Below are 23,279 nucleotides of genomic sequence, written 5' to 3'. Positions count from 1 at the left end.
GATCAAAGGAATCGCTCCTTTGATCTAAGAAACAACCCTGAATTTGGCACCTAAGCGGGAAGGTGTAAACAGGAAGTCCGCCTTCCGCTTTTTGTAAATAACCTGAAGCAAAGATTTTACAAGCTAAAAAGCCTGGAAAATTGTTTTTAAGATTGAAATTTCCTGCATTTACAACTAGCAAAAAAACCCTCGACGGCAGGAGAAAAGGGGGGAAGAAATTTTGATTTATTAACCCTGCAGAGAGAGTGAAAGAACACAAGCTTCCATCGTCCCAAACCTGGGGACGGAATGTCAGGACAGAAATTGTCGGGGATGCCTACTAACTGTAATGGAAAAACTATTGACAGTTAGAACAAAAAGAGAAATAAAATAACTCTAATGCTGCTTTCTGCTTGCTTGTATCATATTGAAAGGAAACAAAGTATTTGAAAATCGAAAGTAAATTTTCCTTTGTTGGATACACTTTTAAAGATGGACGTTAAATTGTAATTGTATCCCCCAGAGGGAGCTAGCCAGCGTGTCTGTTCCAACTAGGGAAGATATAACAGCTGTGAACTAGATCGCGGGACCAGCTATTTGACCTTGACAGAAATGATTAGGGAGGAAGATTTACTCACTGCCCTTGGCAAAATAAATGCTGTTTTGCAGCAGCTGGATGAGAAAGTGACTTTGATGAACCAAAAGTTGGATTGTATTTCTGCTGCAATTAGTAAAGATGAACCAACAAGAAACGAAGCTAAAGAAACCTTACAACAGTTAACTCAGGAAATTGGTGTAACCAGGCAAGTTCAAGGGCAGAGGAAAATGGAAGAGGTTGCGATTGCACCTCAAAAGACACAAAAACTCAAAATCCCGCATGACCAAAAGCTGCAACATTGGAAGACTGAACTTGGAGAACACCTGCAAAACTCTGGAGTTAAGGAAGCCTTTAGCTCTGGTGGGATTGTTAAACAAGTGGATGATTATTTCTGGAATAACTACCTTTTGGATTATAAATCAAATACTGGGGAGTGGATCACTGGGGAATGGGACAACCTGATAAAAGAAAATGGAGAATATTACTATATGGAACTCCCCGGAGATTCACTCCCCAAGGAGAAAAGGAAGAAAATATACAAGAATCCAACAAGGGACAAGGATGTGTGCAAGTATAAACAGGAGCAAGAAAACTTGCAGAGGGGGCATAGAAGGGACCTGAGAGCCTCAGATATTAGAACACCCGACTGATCGACAGGATATAATGGTGTAAGGACTGTCATTATCCGAAACCAGGAAGAAGGGATGTTGGATAAAATCAGAATGAGAATTTTTCTTTTACAAACTATTTTATTTCTGGAATTAGTGTAATACTAATGAAACACTAAAATGTGCTGGAAAGAAATTAATTGGCTTTAGCAGAAAGGTTTCAAAGAGTTAAGTTTAAATATGGTCAAAATTTTGAAATTTTAATGTTTTGAAGGTAAGATAAGGTCAAAGAAATTAAGGGTAAAATGAACTGTAAAATTTTTAAATGTTAATGATGTTGAATTGAAATGAAATGAAGCGGTTTTAATAATAAGGTAAAATAAGAATTTGCAAGAATGGATTGCTATTAGATGAAAATCTGAAGTTATAATATATGAGGATAAATAACCAAGGGTAAATTAAGAGGCTAAGAATTTGCTGAACTAAATTTTTAAATGGAATACAAAAAAGGAAGGTGAGAGGAAGTCAGGAAAATAAGTAAATGAATGGCAAGAAATGGAAAAAAGGGATTTTTATTTTTTATTTTTACTTTTTATTTTTTATGTTAAACTTTGGTTTTTGTATTTTTCTGGTGTCTTTTTTTTCCTTTCTGTTTTTTCTTGATTGTTCTGTAATTTTTTTCTTGTTAAAATCTAATAAAATATCATATAAAAAAAAATATAAAAAGGATAAAGAGGATATGGGAAAAATCGAGCAATTTATAAAGATTAATGGTTTGCAGCAGATTCCGGAGGATAAAAAGAACCTACTAAAAGGTTTAATTACAAATCAGGAAATGGAACAGGCAATAAATTCAATGCAACTTGGCAAGACACCAGGACCTGATGGTCTATCAGCGAAATATTATAAGACACTGAAAGGCTGGCTCATCCAAACTCTGGTAGAAGTATCTAATTCGATTCTGCAAGGGGGCAAACCTGGAAGGAAGCTTATATTACTCTGATTCCTAAACAGGGTCAAGATAGATCCAATGTTAAAAACTACAGACCAATCTCCTTACTCAATGTGGATTACAATTTTTTTTGCAAATATATTGGCCAACAGGCTAAAGAACGTTTTATCTAAGTACATTCACAAAGACCAGGCAAGATTTCTGCCTGGAAGACATATGAAAGATAACATTAGAAATTATGTGGATATTTTGGAAAAGTTAGAAGCAAGAAAGAGTTGTAAAGCAATGTTAATGTTTATTGATGCAGAGAAAGCCTTTGACAATGTATCTTGGAGTTTTATGTTACATTATTTAGAGAGTATGGGGATAGGCCATGATTTTTTAAAATGGTATTAAAGCGATCTATCTAGAACAAAGAGCCAAAATTGGACTTCCGGGTTAGCGCCTCCGGCAATGGCGGAGCTCCTCCGAATGGGAGGAACTTGCTCCGTGAAAAGTAGGGTCTGAACCACCACAGCGAAGGCGGAGACCCACTGAAATCACAGGCGGAAGAAGCCTGTGAACTTGGGATTCGGCTGGCACCCTTTGCGCCTCCCCTACTCGCGGGGAAACCCTGTTCTGGGGATCCGGAGCGACGTGGGGTGAGCGGCGCGGTGCTTTGAATCAACTGCTTCTTTCACGGAGTGAAGCTGCATTGCTGCTGCTGAAGAGCGCTGACTTTTTCCTGTGGACAATTGGACTTTAAACAACAACCCGTGAGTAGTACAGAAAATTGGATTTTTAAATACCTTAATTTGACACCGAACAGGGAAGGTTCAAAACAGGAAGTCTGCCTTCCCCTTTTGTAAATAGACTGAAGCAAAGAGCTTACAAGTTAAGGTCTTGGAAAACGTTATGTAAAGGATTAAACTTCCATCGATTGAAATTATTAGACCCCCCTTGGAAGCAGGAGAAGAGGGGGGAAATTTTGGACCGTGTATCATGCAGGAGAGAGTGATTAGAATTAAATTCCCACTGCTCTGAACCTGGGAACGGACTGACAGTGATTGACGTTTTGGGAGAGTTCATTGACAGCGAAGAGAACGGATGTTGACAGTCGGTTGAATAAGAGAAATATATTGTTTCCATTGTCCGCTTCTGCATTTAAAAGGGAGGAAAAGTAACTGAAAATTGAAACCAACTTTACTTTTTGAACTTTCTTTGAAAGGATTGATACAAGTGGAGACTGTTTCCCTCTAGAGGGAGCTTTTGAAACTGTTACAAGAGTGGAGCTGGGAAATCTCCAGCTGCTTGATAAGAAGTGTGGGAACTAAAGACTGACCTTGGACATTCGAGAATGTCGACAGGAGAAGCCTTAGTAACTGCATTTTGCAAGACAAATTATCTGCTGGAACAGCTTCATAAAAAATTGGATGTTATGATTACTAAAACTGACATTTTGGGACCAAAAGTGAGCACCAATACAGAAATTACTCAGGATTTGACACAAGAATCTATTTTAGCAGGACAAATTGCTGAAAAGGAGAAGGAGAAAGTTGCTGTTGTCGAACCTAAAGCAATACAAGGGGGAGCTTTAGTCTTACAGAGGCAAATCGAAGACTATAAGTTGAGGCCCTTTATGATTGAAACTAGAAAAAGTCAGACTTTGAAGATCGGAGCCTGGCCTGGACTGGAAAAGGAAAGTTGGAAAGATCCCTCTATGCAGGGATTAACTGACTTTTGGAATACGGACTTGGGTCAGGAGGAGATTGGAGCTCGGGGGGCCTTTGGAGTTGGAGGAATTTTGAAATATGCCCTGAAATACTTTATGGATCCTAGCTTAAATTGTGGAAATTTGGCTGACCTGTCAAGAGGGAGTGGAGGTGTTGTTGGATTGGAGTTTCCTCGAGATCTGCTCTTTAGCATCAAAGAATATGAAGAACTGCAGAAGGGATGTGGAAAAGAGTTAAGAGCCTCGGACATAAGATCTCCAGGTTGATGGACTATATGGAGTGGACGGAAGTGTCTGTCAGAGCCCGAGACCAGGGGGAGGAGATGGTGGAAGAAGATTGGAAGATTTAAAGTCTGTATATAGAAATATTGTAAAATTAATGAGTGACAGGAAAATGTTGGAATGAATTTTTATGGCCTTAGTAGAAATGCTATGAGTTAAGTTTAAATAAGTATACCAATTTTAATGGAAATAAGATTAAAAATATGTTAAGACATTTATATGATAGAAAATCGAGAAAGATGGAAAGGAATTGCTAAAAGAATTAATGGAAGTGGAATACAAAGAGGGAGGTGAGAGGAGGTTGATGATATAAGGGAATGAAAGTTAGAATATGGAAAAGGAATGATGTATGTTTTAAAATTGTTTTTGTTTTGTTTTGTTTAGTTTATTATGTTGGGTGAGGTGTTGAGGTTGTGTTTTGTATATTGTATTGTATTGTATTATTTTTTCTTGTTCTTGTTCTTTTTTTTGTTTCTCTCTTTTCTTCCTTTTTCCTTTTTAAAAAGCAATAAATATTATTATTTTTTTAAAAAAAGAACAAAGAGCCAAAATTACTGTAAATAATGTGGTTTCAGAGGAAATTAGAATTGAGAAGGGAACCAGGCAAGGGTGCCCACTTTCCCCTCTGCTGTTTATTTCAGTCCTGGAGGTCTTGCTAAGTATGATTAGAAAGGATGAACAAGTCAAAGGTATCACAGTAGGTTCGAAACAATACAAATTAAAAGCCTTTGTTGATGATCTAGTATTGACATTATAAGATCCAGACTCCAGTGCAGTTAAAGCACTGGAGCTGATACAAGAGTTTGATCTCGTAGCAGGATTTAAATTAAACAAGAGCAAAACCAAAGTAAGAGAGAAAAATCTGGATAATGAGGAAAGAAAATTATTACAAGAAAAAACGGGCCTAGATTTTGTGAAAAAAGTTAAATATTTGGGGGTGAACCTGTCCGGGGGAAATCTGAATTTATACAAAGATAATTATGAGAAATTATGGTATGAAATTAAAAGAGATTTGGCGATATGATCAAATTTAAAACTGTCATTAATGGGCCGGATTTCTGTGATTAAGATGAATGTGCTGCCAAAGATGCTTTTTTAGTTTCAAGCCCTCCCAATTATAGATAATGTGAAATGTTTTAAAGAATGGCAGAAAGCATTATCTAGATTTATCTGGCAGGGGAAGAAACCCAGAATTAAATATAAATTACTTATGGGCTCTAAAGAAAGAGTGGGATTTTCCCTGCCAGATTTAAAAATTTATTTTGAAGCTGCTGGACTTTGCTGGACTAAAAAATGGATGCAATTAGAAGATACAGATCTATTAGATTTGGAGGGATTCGACAATGTGTTTGGTAGGTATGCATATTTATGGAATGACAAGGTAAAGGCCCATAATGCATTTAAAAACCATGTAATTAGGTGCAAATTGTGTTTCAAGGTGAAAAGTTGATACTTGTTGGGATTTACGCGCCAAATGAAAAGAAAGCAGAATTTTATGGCAAACTAAATGAAATAATCAAAACAAAACAAATTCCTTCCAGTAGCACCTTAAAGACCAACTAAGTCAGTTCTTGGTATGAGCTTTCGTGTGCATGCACACTTCTTCAGATACACTGAAACAGAAGTTTCCAGACCCTTCTATATAGTGAGAAGGTGGGGAGGGGTATTACTCAGAAGGGTGGTGGGAATGGGTGATTGGCAGATAGCTGTGATGAGCCTGTTGACGACTCTTAACGACTGCAATAGGTCTTACAGGAAAAAGCAAGGGGTGAAAAGGTGAAAAATGGCTTTGTCATGTATAATGAGATAAGAATCCAAGGTCTTTGTTCAGACCAGGTTTCTCCATGGTTTTAAGTTTGGTGATAAGTTGTAATTCAGCAGCTTCTCTTTCCAGTCTATTTCTGAAATTCCTTTGTAGTAAAACAGCTACTTTGAGATCTTGTATAGAATGTCCTGGGAGATTGAAGTGTTCTCCTACTGGTTTCTCTGTCTTGTGATTCCTGATGTCCGATTTATGTCCGTTTATTCTTTGGCGTAAGGTCTGGCCTGTTTGCAGTCGTTAAGAGTCGTCAACAGGCTCATCACAGCTATCTGCCAATCACCCATTCCCACCACCCTTCTGAGTAATACCCCTCCCCACCTTCTCACTATATAGAAGGGTCTGGAAACTTCTGTTTCAGTGTATCTGAAGAAGTGTGCATGCACACGAAAGCTCATACCAAGAACTGACTTAGTTGGTCTTTAAGGTGCTACTGGAAGGAATTTGTTTTGTTTTGACTATGGCAGACCAACACGGCTACCTATCTGTAAATGAAATAATGTTAGAATACTTAGATCAGAAAGTGTTATTAATAGGAGATTAACACAATACACTTGAATCAAAAAGTAAAACTCATTATTAACAACAACTTATCAGATAATTTTGAGATATCCAAAGGTACCAGACAGGGGTGCCCTCTGTCTCCATTATTATTTATTACTGTCCTGGAGGTATTAAATAAGGATCTGAGAGAATCCCCAGAAATCAAAGGGGTGAAAGTGGGGGTAAAGGGGTTTAAAATAAGAGCCTTTGCAGACAACTTAGCTTTAAGCCTGGAAAACCCAAAACATAGTGTAAAAGAAGCCCTCAAAAAAATAGAGGATTTTGGAAAGATGTCCAGACTTATGTTAAATAAAGATAAAACAAAAATGTTAGTAAAAAATATGAGTAAAGAAGATATAGAAGAATTACAAGCCACACCAGGAATTATGGTAGCTAAAAAGGTGAAATACCTGGGAATTTGGCTGACATCGAAGAATATAAACCTGTTTAAAGACAATTATGAGAATGTATGGAAAGAAATCAAGAAGGACTTAGACACATGGTCTAGCCTGAAATTGTCATTTCTGGGTAGAATATCTGTGATAAAAATGAATATTTTACCAAGAATGTTATTTTTATTTCAAACTATACCGGTAATCAAAGGGACAGCACAATTGAGAGAATGGCAGAAAATCTTATCAAAATTGTCTGGCAGGGGAAGAAACCAAGAATAAAGATGAAGATATTAGTAGACAAAAAAGAAAGAGGGGGTTTTGCCCTGCCTGACTTGAATTTATATTATGAGGCTGCTTGCTTAGTCTGGTTGAAGGAATGGTTAACATTGGAAAACATGGATCTGGGCATGATAATAGGGCATGATAATAGGTATGGGTGGCACTCATACCTATGGTACGATAAAGGGAACGTACACAAGGGATTCACAAATCATGTGTTTAGGAGATCATTATATGAAGTGTGGGAGAGAAATAAAAATCTCTTAGAGAGAAAGACACCTTGGTGGATATCACCAGTAGACGTACTAACAATTAAAAAAAGCAATATGGAAGGGAAACGAGTAACATACGAGGATATTACCAGGAAAACAGAGAGAGGGGTAAAACTGAAACCATATGACCAAATTGAAACTGAGTTAATGGGATGGCTACAATATCATCAGATTAATAATCTACTAAATGAGGATAAAAGGAGAAATGGGTTAGCTAAAATGTATAGGAAAAGAGACAGAAAATGTTGGAAATGTAGGGAAATAGACAGAGATTACTTTCATATGTGGTGGACTTGTGGCAAGGAGTTCTGGGAGTTAATCTATAATGAACTTAAAAAGATATTTAAGTATACTTTTCCTAAAAGACCAGAGGCATTTTTGCTAGGTCTGGTGGGAAAAGAAATTAAAAGAAAAGATCAGAACTTGTTCATGTATGCCATAGCCGCCGCAAGAACTTTACTGGCCCAAAGATGGAAAACACAAGATTTACCAACCATCCAGGAGTGGCAGGTGAAGATGATAGATTTTGCGGAACTTGCCAAATTGACAGGGACCAAGAGGACCAGAGATACAATAACAATTGGAATAAATTTACTGAATATATAAAGGAGAACAACAAAAATATTAAGACACTAGCAGGACTGGAATAACACCTCCAATGTAAAACAGTAGAGTTATGACAATATTATAAGCAAAAAGTATGTGATGTATATACCAGCGGTCGGGAGGGAGGGAAGTCAGGACTCGGCAGAGTCAAAGGGATTATAATGTGACAATAAGGATTGTTGGAAAAAGAATTACATGTTGAAAAAAATAAAAATTTATTTGGAAAAAAACAAACCATGTAATTAGGAAATCGCTGTATAATGTTGGGAAAAAAATATAAAGATCTCTTAGAAATAAAGACTCCCAGATGGCTTTCACCAATGGAGGCAAAGGCCCAGAAAAAACTAAATATGGATACCAAATGGTTGAGATATTATGATTTATTATTGGAAGAAGGAGGTTACAAATTAAAACCATTTGATCAAGTTAAAGATAAGTTAAACTGGTTACATTACACCGGTCTACAACAAATTTGTTGTCTGCGTTTTTTCAGTTGATTTAGGACGAATCTGATGCGCTGAATCCAAAAATCACATTGGTTTTGCTCAATCAGGTCAAGTTTTTGAGCTATGGCCACATGTCTTTTTTTACGTTTTTGTTCACATGTACGCTTGTGTGGAGCATTTTAGAAGAAGTTGGTGGGGGTAAAATGCCATGTCGAAGAATTGTTTTGATTGGAAATGATTATTTTAATGACAAGAAGTCATTCAGGTCCGATAGTTCTGGGTGATTATGTCAAAAAGGGATCAGTTTGAAGTCATAAAACCTCGAAAACTTCCGTAAATTGGTGCGGCAAAGCATAAAGTTGGGGGATCAAAACTAAGTTAATGGGGCAGCCGCCCCACGAAGTATCCTGATCTTCAATCAGCACGTCGTCCTGTAGCTCATTGTGATGAAATTCCAGTGCCTATTTTTGGAGAACTTCCTGACATTAGTGACGAAGATGCCTCCAGTGTTGAAGGACATGAAGAAGTGGTTCTTGAAGATGATGTTCCACATCCATTTCCCCAAAAGGAGTTGAATGATCTAGTTCGTGACCTCAGCTTGTCAAAGGACTCTGCCAAACTGTTGGCATCCAGATTGAAGGAAAAAAACCTCCTCTCTGACAGTGCTCACATCAGCTTCTTCCGCAACAGGCATTAAGAGTACCTCCGTTTTTTCTCGGAAGAGAAGGACTTGGTGTACTGTGCAGATATTGCGCAGCTTCTGCTCAAGCTTGGAGTGCCACAGTACGAACCCAAAGATTGGAGACTGTTCATTGACAGCAGCAAGCGATCACTGAAATGTGTTCTGCTACACAACGGCAACCAGTTTGCCTCTATACCCCTGGCTCACTCGATGACACTGAAGGAGAACTATGAAGCAGTGAAGTATGTGCTGGAGAAAATTGGTTATGATCAGCATAAGTGGTTTATTTGTGTTGACCTGAAGATGGTGAACTTTTTGTTGGGACAACAAAGTGTTGGTGCTGACCTTTAATTTTTTTTTTTAAATGATATTTATTAGAAGTTTCAAAAATTACAGAGAAAGAAAAAAGAAGAAAGCAACAACAACAAAAGAAAATTTTCAAAGCATATATAACAATACTTAAAAGAGGGGGAAAAGAAAAAAAAACCATAAAAATCAATACAACAATAACAATAAAAACACAATATTCCATATCTTTATCTTTCATTAACTTGTTTCATCGACCTCCTCACACCTCCCTTTTTGTATTCTAGTTTAGTTATTTATTTGAGCAAATTCTTTCCATCCTTCTCAATTTTTTTAAAATAGTTTAACAGTCTAACGTATTAATTAACTCAGCAAAACCTTTCCATCCTTCACTATATTCTGTCATTCAGTTTACCTTAGTTTATTTTAACCTTATCTTCCCAAAAATACCTTAAGACTTAAAACTTAATATTTATTTATACATAATTCCTTATAACATTTCTGCTAAAGCCAAATATTTTCATTCCAACATTTTCCCTAATACTCATTAATTTTACACTAATTCCCAAAATAAATTTTTAAAAGTTTTCTTCCAATCTTCCTACAGCGTCTCTTCTTCCTGGTCTCAGTTTATGTCAGTCCTTACTGTCCATTCCATCTAGTCCATCAACCTGGTAATCTTATATCCGAGGCTCTTAAGTCTTTTCCATGTCCCTTCTGCAGGTCTTCTTCTTGTTTGTACTTGCACTTTACCTTGTCTTTTGTAGATCTCTTTCTTAATTTCTTTCCGTTCTCATTGAGGAGTAGGTCTCGGGGATGTTCCAACTCAAAAATATCTCTCCTCAGCAGATCGGCCCATTCCCCACAGTCAACAGTGTAGTCCAGAAAATATTTAAAAGCATGTTTCAAAGTCCCTCCAAACTTAAGGGGACCCACAACTCCAGACCCCCCCCCCTGGCCCACTTCAAATTCAGCCTTCAACAACAATAGCTTATGCTCCTGTAGGGCCTTGGGCCTCTCCATTTGTGTTACTTGAGGTTCAACAGCAGCCTCCTCCATTATCTTCTGCGTTTGCACTTGCTCTATCAAAACAGATTCCTGAGTTGGCTCCTGGATGGTTTCTGTATACATATTCACTGTTTGTCCAAAGTTTCTGACTGCAACAGTCATCAAATCCATCTTCTCATGCATCTGCTCCAACAAAGTGCTTGTCTTGCAAAAAGCAAGCACCAAAGCTTCTTCCAAACACATTTTTGTTCAAGGTCACAGTCTGGTCCCACGATCCTAATCTCCACAGCTGTAAAATCCCCAGAACGACTCCAGCAACAATTTAACAAGCTCCCTCTAGAGGAGGCAATTTCTATTTGTATCCATCTTTTAAAAGCAGATCCAACAACAAAAAATTACTTTCATTTTTCGGATTTTTTGTTTCTTTTAAATGCAAAAGGCAACATTGGAATCAATTTGTTTCTCTTCTTCAACTAACTGTCAAAAGATGTTCCATTCACAGTCAATGAACTTCACCAAAAATCTCAGTCTCTGACACCCTGTTCCCAGATTTGAGACGGTGGAAATTTATCTTTCTTTACTCTCTCTCATTTTTTTTTTTAATATATAAATTTTTATTAAAATTTTTCCATAAAGAACTCCAATCATATCAATTTACACATCACATATATTAGCTTATTGGACCTCCCTCAACTTTTCTGACAATCATTCGTAGTTAAAATCCTATCTTCACATTCCTTAATTTTAATATTGCCATTAAATACTATATTTCTGTCCTTATTTGCCTTCTTACAATATTCCTTATATTTTCACAAAGCTTCTTTAAAGCACACTAGTGTTGTACATTCCTCACATACAGTTTTCAAATACTCTGTAAATTTTCCCCAGTCCTCAAAAAACCTGTGATCCTTTTGGAATCTAATTTTCCCAGTTAATTTGTCCAGTTCTGCATAGTCTGTTAATTTTGTTCTCCATTCATCCAGAATTGGTACTTCTTCTTGTTACCATTTTTGGGCCAACAATGTTCTTGCTGCTGTTATTGCATACTGAAAAAGTTTACAGTCTCTCCTATTTATGTCCATTCTTGTTATTCCCAGCAGGAAGGTTTCTGGTTTCTTAACAAAGCTATATTTTAGCATTTTCTTTAGTTCATTGTATATCATCTCCCAAAACCCCCTTACTTTCTTACAATCCCACCACATATGCATAAATGTACCTTCTTTCTCCTTACATTTCCAACATTTATTACAAGTTTTGTACATTTTTGCTAATTTTACTGGTGTCATATACCACCTATATACCATCTTCATAACATTTTCTTTTAATGTGATACATGCTGTAAACTTCAGGTTTTCATTCCATATTCTTTGCCAGTCATCCATTTCTATGTTATATCCTAAATCTTTGGCCCATTGAATCATAACCACTTTTACTTCCTCATCCATTGTATGCCATTCCAACAAAATTTTATACATTTTGGAAATTATCTTACAATCATTATTGACAATTTCTGTTTGAAATTTTGAATCTTTTTCTTTGTACCCTTTTTCTTTCACATCCTTTTTAAACATTTCATTTATTTGATAGTAGTGCAACCAGTCATAAACATGTTCTTTTACTTGTTCATATGGTTTCAATCTCCACTTCCCCCCTTCCTTCACCACCAAATCTCCATAGGTGATCCAATCACTTCTCATATTGATTTTTTTGACACCTATAACCTCTAATGGGGATAACCAATGTGGGACCCCCATTTCTAATATATTTTTGTATCTGTCCCAAACTTCCAATAACGATCTCCTGAAGATATGGTTTTCAAATGATTTATAATCCTTTTTCTTTTCTTTCCAAAGGTGCGCATGCCATCCAAATCTGTTATCAAATCCTTCCAAATCCAGGAGCTTTGTATTTTTAAGTTTAATCCATTCTTTTAGCCAGCAAAGGCATGATGCTTCATAGTATAACTTCAAATCTGGCAAATCTTTACTCTCTCTCCTGCAGGCTTGAACAGTCAAATTTCCCCTCTTTACTCCTGCTTCCAAAAAGGGTTTAGATGATCAGAACAGGAGGAATTTAAGACCTTTATGTACAACTTTCCAGACTTTGGCTTGCACGATTTTTGCTTCAGACTATTTACAAAAGCGGAAGGCGGACTTCCTGTTTAGGACCTTCCCGCTGAGTGCCAAATTAAAGTGTTTCTTAGCCCAATTTTCCGTTCTACTCACGGGTACTTGTTTAGAGTCCAATTGTCCCCAGGAAAAAGTCAGCGCTCTCCGGCAACGGCTGTGCGGCTTCACTCCGTAAAAATAGCGGTCGATTCAAAACACCGCGCCGCTCACCCCACGTCGCTTCAGGTCCCCGAAAAGGGGGTTTCCTTGCGTGTAGGGGGGCACTCCTGGTGTCAGCCGAATCCCACATTCCCAGGCTTCCTCCGCCTGGGATTTTTAAAGGGTCTCCGCCTTCGCCGCGGCGGCAAGACCCAATTTTCGCGGAGCGGGTTCCTCTGGATCAGAGGAATTCCGCCATTGCCAATGGCGCTAACCCGGAAGTCCTGGTGCTGACCTTTAAAGCCCTAAACGGCCTCGGTCCAGTATATCTGAAGGAGCGTCTCCTCCCCCATCGTTCTGCCCGGACACTGAGGTCCAGCACCGAGGGCCTTCTGGCGGTTCCCTCACTGCGAGAGGCCAAGTTACAGGGAACCAGGCATAGGGCCTTCTCGGTAGTGGCGCCCGCCCTGTGGAACGCCCTCCCATCAGATGTCAAAGCGATAAACAACTACCTGACATTCAGAAGACATCTGAAGGCAGCCCTGTTCAGGGTTTTTAATATGTGACATTTTAGTGTATTTTTCATCTTTGTTGGAAGCCGCCCAGAGTGGCTGGGGAAACCCAGCCAGATGGGCGGGGTACAAATAAATAATAATAATAATAATAATAATTATTATTATTATTATTATTATTCACCAAGTATCCATGTTTTCTGTGCATGTGGGATAGTAGGGACCGTGCTCAGCCTTACACGAAGAAGGACTGGCCTGTGCGGGAGGAATTGGTGCCTTGCAAAGAAAGGAACGTCATCAACGACCCTCTGGTGAGCAGAGACAGAATACTCATCCCACCGCTGCACATCAAGCTCGGCTTAATCAAGCAGTTCAGCAAGGCTCTGGACAAGGATGATGACTGCTTCACTTACTTGTGCCAGGCTTTTCCAGGATTGACCATGGAGAAGTTGAAAGCTGGCATCTTTGATGGTCCTCAGATCCGTCAGCTCATCAGAGATCCAGAGTTCGGAAACTCAACAAACGAAGTGGAACTGGAAGTGTGGAAGGCATTTGTTCTGGTAGTGAAGAACTTTCTTGGCAACAATAAGGCCAGAAACTACGCAGAACTTGTCAACAACATGCTGACTGCTTTCAGAAACCTGGGCTACAACATGAGAGTCAAGATGCACTACCTATTTTCACATATGGACCGGTTTCCTGAGAACCTGGGTTCAATGAGTGACGAGCAGGGGGAGAGATTCCATCAGGACATGAAAGAGATGGAGACCAGGTATCGGTGTCGCTGGGACGCAGTCATGATAGCTGACTACTGTTGAACTCTGAAGAGAGACCTCCCTGCCGCTGAGCATTCCAGGAGTTCCAAGAAATGGAAGTTCAAGCCCTGAAGTTTGAAAAATGGTGAAGCAACATGCAATTTACGTGTACTTACCTTTATCAATGCCCACCATTCAGTTTACAGTAAACCTGACCTGATGGAGAAAAACGGATGCCATTTCCTGATTCAGCAGTGCAAAAATACCCTAAATCAGTTGTAGAAATCTAGACAACATTCAAAAAGTAAAAAATTGTTGCCCAGTGATCACCAGATTAATGAATTGTATAAATGGGATAAGAAAAAAAGGTTTTGCTTTTGAAAAATCTAAGTTGGAGATGGAGTTGTTGGATACTAAGGATAAAAATTTATCTAAAATGTATAAGTTATTGTTGGAGTGGCATACAAAAGATGAACAAGTTAAATCTGTGATGATAGATTGGGCAAGAGATGTAGGACATAGCCCTTTTAAAAGGGCTAAGGAAATATTGAAAGAATTCTATGAAATAAATGAAAATCAGGATACGGATAAAAAAATAATTTGGGAAGCGAGTAAAGCCTATATGCAGGGTATGTAATACAACGAATGGGAAGGATAAAGAGAAATAAAGATACTAATATTATGGAAATAAATAAATAAGAGAGAAAGAAAAAGATTTAGTGAAAACCCCCAAAAATGAAGATATCCTCCAACAAATAAAGAACTTACAAGCCCACCTATCGAATTTAATAAATAGAGAAATTGAGAAAAAAATTACATGGACAAAACAAAGATATTTTGAACGAGCAAATAAACCGGGTAGGATGCTGGCATGGTTTATTAAGGAAAGACAGGTAGAAAGAGTAATAAATAGAATTATTGACGGAGAAAAAGAAATTATTGACCCAAAACAAATCAAAGAAAGATTTATAAAATATTTTAAAAATTATATAAAGTAGAATTGAAAGAGGAAAAGAAAATCCAAAAATACCTATTAGAAAACAGATTGCCAGATATAGAAGAAGAAGAATATGCAATTTTAAATTCAAATATTGAACTTGAAGAGATTAAAAAAGTGATTAAAAATATGAAGGATGGGAAATCCCCAGGACCAGACGGAATTTCAGTAACATATTATAAAAAATTAGAGGAAATAATAACACCCAAATTACAATTAAATTTTAGACAAAGGAGAAATACCCAGTTCGTGGCAAGAAGCATTGATAACCCTTATCCCAAAGCAAGGTACGGATTTGAGACTTATAAAAAACTACAGGCCAATATCTTTATTGAATATACACTATAAAATATTTACTAGAGTTCTTGCAAATAGAATGAAAACTCTGCTAAAAAGGATAGTTCCCCACTTAAAATTCCTTCTTGCTCCCTGTCAGTGGAGGCTTGTCCTTAAGGGTGACTGGGGCACTGCTCCACCAAGCTCAATTGCTTCTCGGCTGTCCTCCAACAGCCTGCTTCTTTCTTACATCCTCTCTAGGGTTGGCATGAGCAGTGAGCTCTTTTTTTAAAAAAAATAATATTTATTAAAGTTTCAAAAAAAGTTACAGAAATGAGAAAGAAAAAAAACAAAACAAAAAATACAAAATACAGAAAAATAAAAAACAATTGAAAACATTTCAATCTTTCCATGTCTTGTCTTTCATTTACTTATTTCCCTGACCTCCTCACACCTCCCTCTTTTGTATTCTAATTCAATAGTTGTTTCAGCAAGTTCTTACCCTTTTTGCATTTATCTTGATACTTTATCATAATAAATTATAATTTTACATTTTTACATGTTAACAATCCATTTTTACGTACCCCTTAACAACATTATTGCTAAAACCACTTAACTTCCTTCCAACCTCCCTCTAACATTCCTTAATTTTACCATGTTTCTGTAAATAGACTTTAAATTTCTTCCAATCTTCTTCTACCAACTCTTCTCCCTGGTCTCGGATTCTGCCAGTCATTTCCGCCAGTTCCATATACTCCATCACCTTCATCTGCCATTCTTCCCGGGTGGGTAGATCTTGTGTCTTCCAATACTTCGCGATAAGTATTCTTGCTGCTGTTGTAGCATACATAAAGAAAGTTCTATCCTTCTTTGGCACCAATTGGCCGACCATGCCCAGGAGAAAGGCCTCTGGTTTTTTCAAGAAAGTATATTTAAATATCTTTTTCATTTCGTTATAAATCATCTCCCAGAAAGCCTTAATCCTTGGGCACGTCCACCAAAGGTGAAAGAATGTACCTTCATTTTCTTTACATTTCCAACATTTATTATCGGGCAAATGATATATTTTTGCAAGCTTGACTGGTGTCATGTACCACCTGTATATCATTTTCATAATATTCTCTCTTAAGGCATTACATGCCGTAAATTTCATACCTGTGGTCCATAACTGTTCCCAGTCAGCAAATATAATGTTATGTCCAACACCTTGTGCCCATTTTATCATAGCAGATTTCACCATTTCATCCTGAGTATTCCATTTCAACAGCAAGTTATACATTTTTGATAGTGTCTTAGTATTGGAATCTAACAATTCTGTTTCTAATTTTGATTTTTCCACCTGGAAGCCAATTTTCTTGTCCAAATTATAAGCCTCCCTTATTTGATAATAGTGAAGCCAATCTCGCACTTTATCTTTTAATTTCTCAAAGCTCTGCAATTTCAATTTATCTCCTTCTTGTTCCAAAATCTCCCAATATTTCGGCCATTTGGCCTCCATATTGAGCTTTTTCTGAGCCTTTGCTTCCATCGGTGACAACCACCTTGGGGTTTTACATTCAAGTAGATCTTTATATCTTATCCAAACATTAAACAATGCTTTCCTGACAATATGGTTTTTAAATGTTTTATGTGCTTTAACCTTATCATACCACAAATATGCATGCCACCGAAGTTTGGTCAGACTCATGCTGGTAGCTTCGAGAACACTATCCAATCATCTCGTCCTCTGTCGTCCCCTTCTCCTTGCGCCCTCCATCTTTCCCACCATCAGGGTCTTTTCCTCTTCTCATGAGGTGGCCAAAGTATTGGAGCCTCAGCTTCACAATGTGTCCTTCAAGTGAGCACTCAGGGCTGATTTCCTTAAGAATGGATAGGTGTGATCTTTTTCCAGTCCATGGGACTCTCAAGAGTCTTCTCCAGCACCAGAATTCAAAAGCATCAATTCTTCGGCAATCAGCCTTCTTTATGGTCCAGCTCTCACTTCCATACATCACTACTGGGAAAACCATAGCTTTAACTATAAGGACCTTTGTTGGCAAGGTGATGTCTCTTCTTTTTTAGATGCTCTCTAGGTTTGTCATTGCTTTTCTCCCAAGGAGCAGGCGTCTTTTAATTTCGTGGCTGCTGACACCATCTGCAGTGATCATGGAGCCCAAGAAAGTAAAATCTCTCACTCTCTCACTGCCTCCATTTCTTCCCCTTCTATTTGCCATTTCTTCCCCTTCTATTTGCGCTCTCCTCTTTCACACTAATTAAAAGGTTCTTTAATTCCTCCTCACTTTCTGCCATCAAGGCTGTGTCATCTGCATATCTGAGGTTGTTGATATTTTTTCCAGCAATCTTAATTCCAGCTTGGGATTCATCCAGTCCAGCCTTTCGCATGATGAATTCTGCATATAAGTTAAATAAGCAGGGAGACAATATACAGCCTTGCCGTACTCCTTTCCCAATTTTGAACCAATCAGTTATAGAATCATAGAATCATAGAATCATAGAGTTGGAAGAGACCACAAGGGCCATCGAGTCCAACCCCCTGCCAAGCAGGAAACACCATCAGAGCACTCCTGACATATGGTTGTCAAGCCTCTGCTTAAAGACCTCCAAAGAAGGAGACTCCACCACACTCCTTGGCAGCAAATTCCACTGTCGAACAGCTCTTACTATCAGGAAGTTCTTCCTAATGTTTAGGTGGAATCTTCTTTCTTGTAGTTTGGAACCATTGCTCCATGTCCGCTTCTCTGGAGCAGCAGAAAACAACCTTTCTCCCTCCTCCATGTGACATCCTTTTATATATTTGAACATGGCTATCATATCACCCCTTAACCTCCTCTTCTCCAGGCTAAACATGCCCAGCTCCCTTAGCCGTTCTTCATAAGGCATCGTTTCCAGGCCTTTGACCATTTTGGTTGCCCTCCTCTGGACATGTTCCAGTTTGTCAGTGTCCTTCTTGAACTGTGGTGCCCAGAACTGGACACAGTACTCCAGGTGAGGTCTGACCAGAGCAGAATACAGTGGCACTATTACTTCCCTTGATCTAGATGCAATACTCCTATTGATGCAGCCCAGAATTGCATTGGCTTTTTTAGCTGTCGCGTCACACTGTTGGCTAATGTCAAGTTTGTGGTCAACCAAGACTCCTAGATCCTTTTCACATGTACTGCTCTCAAGCCAGGTGTCACCCATCTTGTATTTGTGCCTCTCATTTTTTTTACCCAAGTGCAATACTTTACATTTCTCCCTGATAAAATTCATCTTGTTTGTTTTCTAATCTGTCAAGTTCTCTAATCTGTCAAGGTCGTTTTGAAGTGTGATCCTGTCCTCTGGGGTGTTAGCCACCCCTCCCAGTTTGGTGTCATCTGCAAATTTGATCAGGATGCCCTTGAGTCCATCATCCAAGTCGTTGATATGTTGTTCCATATCCAGTTCTAACTGTAGCTTCCTATCACATATAGAGATTTCTCAGGAGACAGATGAGGTGATCAGGCACTCCCATTTCTTTAAGAACTTGCCATAGTTTGCTATGGTTGACACAGTCATAGGCTTTTGCATAGTCAATGAAGCAGAAGTAAATGTCTTTCTGGAACTCTCTAGCTTTCTGCATAATCCAGTGCATGTTTGCAATTTGGTCTCTGGTTCCTCTGCCTCTTCTAAATCCAGCTTGCACTTCTGGGAGTTCTCTGTCCACATACTGCTTGAGCCTTCCTTGTAGAATTTTAAGCATAACCTTGCTAGCGTGTGATAAAACTAACTTATTTCTATACGTGACAACAGCGGCAAGAATTTTGATTGCTAGCTATTGGAAAGAAGACAGCATCCCAAGAAAAAGAGAATGGTTGGGGAAACTTTGCGAGTACCTGGAACTAGAAAAACTGACGGATGTAATAAGGAGAAAATCCAAAACTATGGTTATGAAGCAATGGGAGTTCTTAAATGATTATTTACAAAACCAGGGCTCGACTACAAAAGTCTGGTTGTGTTTAGAATAATCTTGTGCGTAATATAAAAAATACAAAGTGAGACATTAAGGAAATCCAAAGGGAAAATATGAGGAACAGAGGATCTGACGAATGGATTATTAAAAACGCGTGAGGCAAACGGTGGGTCTTTTTAAAAAAACACTTTATTTAAGGTAGATAAGGACAAGATGAAATTATACAATTGAATATAAATATAGATGGGAAATGGCTATGTATAGTGAATACTTATCTACTTTTAAAAATTTTCACTTATGATTTTTTTCTTTGTTCTTTTTTTCTTTTTTCTGATATCTTATCTTCCATTTCACTCTTTTATAATGAATAGCATTTTATAGAGGTATAAATAACTGTAAATATGAAAAGAGACAAAGTATTCTCTATTTTTTTCCCTTGGTTATATGTATTTTCTTTTTCTTTTGTATTTTCTTTTGTTGTAAATATGTATGTTTTCTAATTTGTACTTAATAAATAAATATATATATAAAAGAAGAGATGCAGGACATAATACAATGTTTGAGGATTGGGAAAGATTGTGGAAGAAAGGGGTCAAGTTCACTGCATGTACTGTGTTAAAGGAAAATATTATGAAAATGATGTACAGATAGAAGAAGAGTAGAAGAGTTTGGATTTGATATCCCGCTTTATCACTACCCTAAGGAGTCTCAAAGCGGCTAACATTCTCCTTTCCCTTCCTCCCCCACAAGAAACACTCTGTGAGGTGAGTGGGGCTGAGAGACTTCAGAGAAGTGTGACTGGCCCAAGGTCACCCAGCAGCTGCATGTGGAGGAGCGGAGACGCGATAGTATTTGACTCCTGTAAAATTAGCAAAGATATATCATAACTGTGATAATCTATGCTGGAAATGTAAAGAAAAGGAAGAAACCTTTTATCATATGTGGTGGACCTGTCCCTTCTGGGAAAAGTTTTGTAATGAATTGAAAAAAATGTTGAAATATACATTTATAAAGAAACCAGAGGCCTTTCTTCTTGGAATAACAGGTTTGGAATTGCCCAAGAAAGATGTTAAATTATTTTTGTATGCTACAACTGCTGCTCGAATTTTACTAGCCAAAAAGTGGAAAATGCAAGATTTACCAACGGTGGAAGAATGGCAGATGAAGATGATGGATTTTTCGGAGCTAGCTGACCTGAGCCTTGAACGACAGCAAAGGATCCAGGAGGACCCCCAGGCTATGAATCTGCTCCTTCAGAGGAAACGTAACCCCATCAAGAGCAGGCGACCTCCCACCCATCTGGTCTAGGGAACCCCCCACCAACAGAGCCTCAGTCTTATCTGGATTGGGCTTCTGTTTCTTGGCTCTCATCCAGTCCACTACCAAGACTGGTCCAGCACTTCCACTGCCTCACCTGCAGATGTCAAGGAGAAATAGAGCTGAGTGTCATCAGCGTACTGCTGACAACGTACTCCAAACCTCCGGATAACCCCACCCAGCGGTTTCATGGAGATGTTAAACAACATTGGGGATAGGATTGAGCCCTGCAGAACCCCACCTTGAAGGTTCAACAGGGCTGAAAAGCACTCCCCAAGTAACACCCTCTGGGAACGACCATCCAAGTAGGACAGGAACCACTGCAAAGCGGTGCCCCCCCCCCCAGTTCAGAGAGTCGCTCCAGATACCATGGTCGATGGTACTGAAAGCTGCTGAGAGGTCAAGAAGAATTAACACGGACATGTTTCCCTTGTCTGTCTCTCGATAGAGGTCATCATACAGGGTGACCAAAGCAGTTTCTGTGACAAAACCAGGCCAAACCCCAATTGAAATGGATCCAGAAAATCAATTTCTTCCCAAAGTGCCTGAATCTGGTCTGCGACCACTCACTCCAGAACCTTGCCCAGGAAAGGGAGATTAGCAACTGGCCAGTGTTATGGTGTTATGTTCCATTTGGAACAGTTTTATGCAAGTGTTATGGCCTTAATTGATTAAAAACAATTAAGAACATCTAAAAACAGGCACACAGCCTTAAGATTAATTTCCAGGTTGCTGGAGGAACAGTACCCGCTGCCGTCAAATGCCTGGGTGAACAGGAATGCTTTGAAATCCTGGCTGAATGTTAATAAGGAAAAAGCTGGGACACACCGTGCCTGGGAAAGCCTCATTCCACAAATGAGGAGCCACCACTGAAAAGGCCCCATCACTGGTCGACGCCAACCAGTCACTAAGGCTGCAGGCAGATGTCTTTCTCCACCTTTCCATTAAAAAAAGATAAAGATAAAGGACCCCTGACAAGTCAAGTCTAGTCGCAGATGACTCTGGAGTTGTGGCGCTCATCTCACTTTATAGGCCAAGGGAGCTGCGTTTGTCCGCAGACAGTTTTTCCAGGTCATGTGGCCAGCATGACTAAGCCACTTCTGGCAAACCTGAGCAGCTCATGGAAATGCCGTTTACCTTCCCGCCGGAGTGGTACCTATTTATCTACTTGCACTTTGATGTGCTTTCGAACAGCTAGATGGGCAGGAACTGGGACTGGGCAACGGGAGCTCACCCTGTCGCAGGGATTCAAATCATCGACCTTCTGATCGGCAAGCCCGAGAGGCTCAGTGGTTTAAACCACAGCGCCACCCGCGTCCACTGAAAGCTTCTTTGTCTTGGCATCCTTACCTGTCCTGCCAATGCCAGCACTGCAATGCACCACAATAGGTGGCCCACCAGGATGGCCTTTGTAGCGTGGCCCCAAGGCACTGACAGCCACCCTCTGCTGATGTTTGACAGCCCCCAGGAAGTCGATGAGAGTTGCTGCTGAGGTCGGGACACCATAGTCAGGCCAGCTCACATACTGGAAGTGGGTCACCAGTCGCCTCTCGCGGCTCTGCGGAGGGAAGAATGGCGGAAAGGGGAGAAAGGAATGGACCCCGCTCTTGCCTGTCCCTTCTCTTATGTCACCCCCTTTACCTGGACATGCCCCCCCCCCCGATTTCTCACCCCTCTTCTCCTTAGATCAGCAGTGATTGCTTCCTGGAAGGGTCACAATTACTTCACAGGTTGACATAAGCAACAGGCCCCAACTGTATACCCATAATGGGAACCCCAAGTAAATATATTTGAAAGTGTTTGTTTGTTTGTTTGTTTATTATTTATTTTAATGCATTCCTATCCCACCTTTTCTTCCAAGGAGTTCAAGGTGGCATACATGGTTCTCCCTCTCCTCATTTAACCCCCACAACAACCCTGTGAGGCAGGTTAGGCTGAAAGTGAGTGACTGGCCCTAGGTCACCCAGTGAGATTAATTGCAGAGCGGGGATTTGAACCCGCGTCTTCCAGCAGCACTCTAACTGCTAAGTCACACTGACTCTCTATGGAGACAATGGTTGCTGAGCAATGAGGGCTCTATTAAATGTTCTCTGTGCACTCAGGCAAAGGCTCTTGTGCTGGCTGACTAAGGAGTTGCAATGTTGCACAACGGATTAATCAAATGCAAGAGCTGCACTGGGGAAAACTATTTTGTGCAACAGATTGCACAATCTGTTGTGCCGCAAAGTTGCCACATTGTCTTGTGAAACAACGTTCCACTGGCAAGTATGCACTATTGCCACATGAATTTAACTCAACACTCAAGAGGGGATGAGTGCCGCACCCCATAGTCAAATTCGACTGGACTTAACTGTCCAGGGGTCCTTTACCTTACCTTTACATTGGCTACAGCCCAAAGAAACACAAAATGTAACTATCAAGATTTCCAGACACTGGAGACTCAGTTCTGCATAGCTTCTGGTCACCACAGAAAAGGCAGAATCAAAGGTGCAAAATAAGTGAAAGCACCCAACTTTTCAGTATTTATTCAGAATGCAGAACCTGGCCTTCCTTGCTGCTAAATTCAGGCTAATTTGGCCCAGAATTCTGAGAGGCCTTGCATAAAGTGCGTATGCTGTGCCCTCGGCCTCCCAGTGACACTTGCGAGTAGGCCCAACACTTGACTGTCCACAAGGCGTTTTACTCTGCTTTATCAGTAGGAATATTCTCCAGCTGGATAGACTGCAGATTCACTGATC

The 23,279-nt window shown here is 39.4% G+C and overlaps 1 protein-coding gene across 2 annotated transcripts in view; it reads right to left on the bottom strand.

The window, feature by feature from the left end:
• Positions 1-23,279, bottom strand: part of PTPN9 (protein tyrosine phosphatase non-receptor type 9) — an 87,118-nt gene that overhangs the window by 9,300 nt on the left and 54,539 nt on the right. For both annotated transcript variants that reach the window (XM_081838987.1, XM_081838988.1), the window contains exon 12: positions 21,892-22,099. In XM_081838987.1, coding sequence (XP_081695113.1) covers positions 21,892-22,099 — 208 coding nt within the window. The remainder of the gene's footprint in view (positions 1-21,891; positions 22,100-23,279) is intronic.

Source organism: Podarcis erhardii, assembly GCF_964252035.2.
Source record: "Podarcis erhardii genome assembly, chromosome: 14".
Lineage (NCBI taxonomy): Eukaryota > Metazoa > Chordata > Lepidosauria > Squamata > Lacertidae > Podarcis > Podarcis erhardii.
The sequence above is the reverse complement of the archived record's forward strand: the minus strand, read 5'-3'. Positions and strand labels throughout refer to the sequence as shown.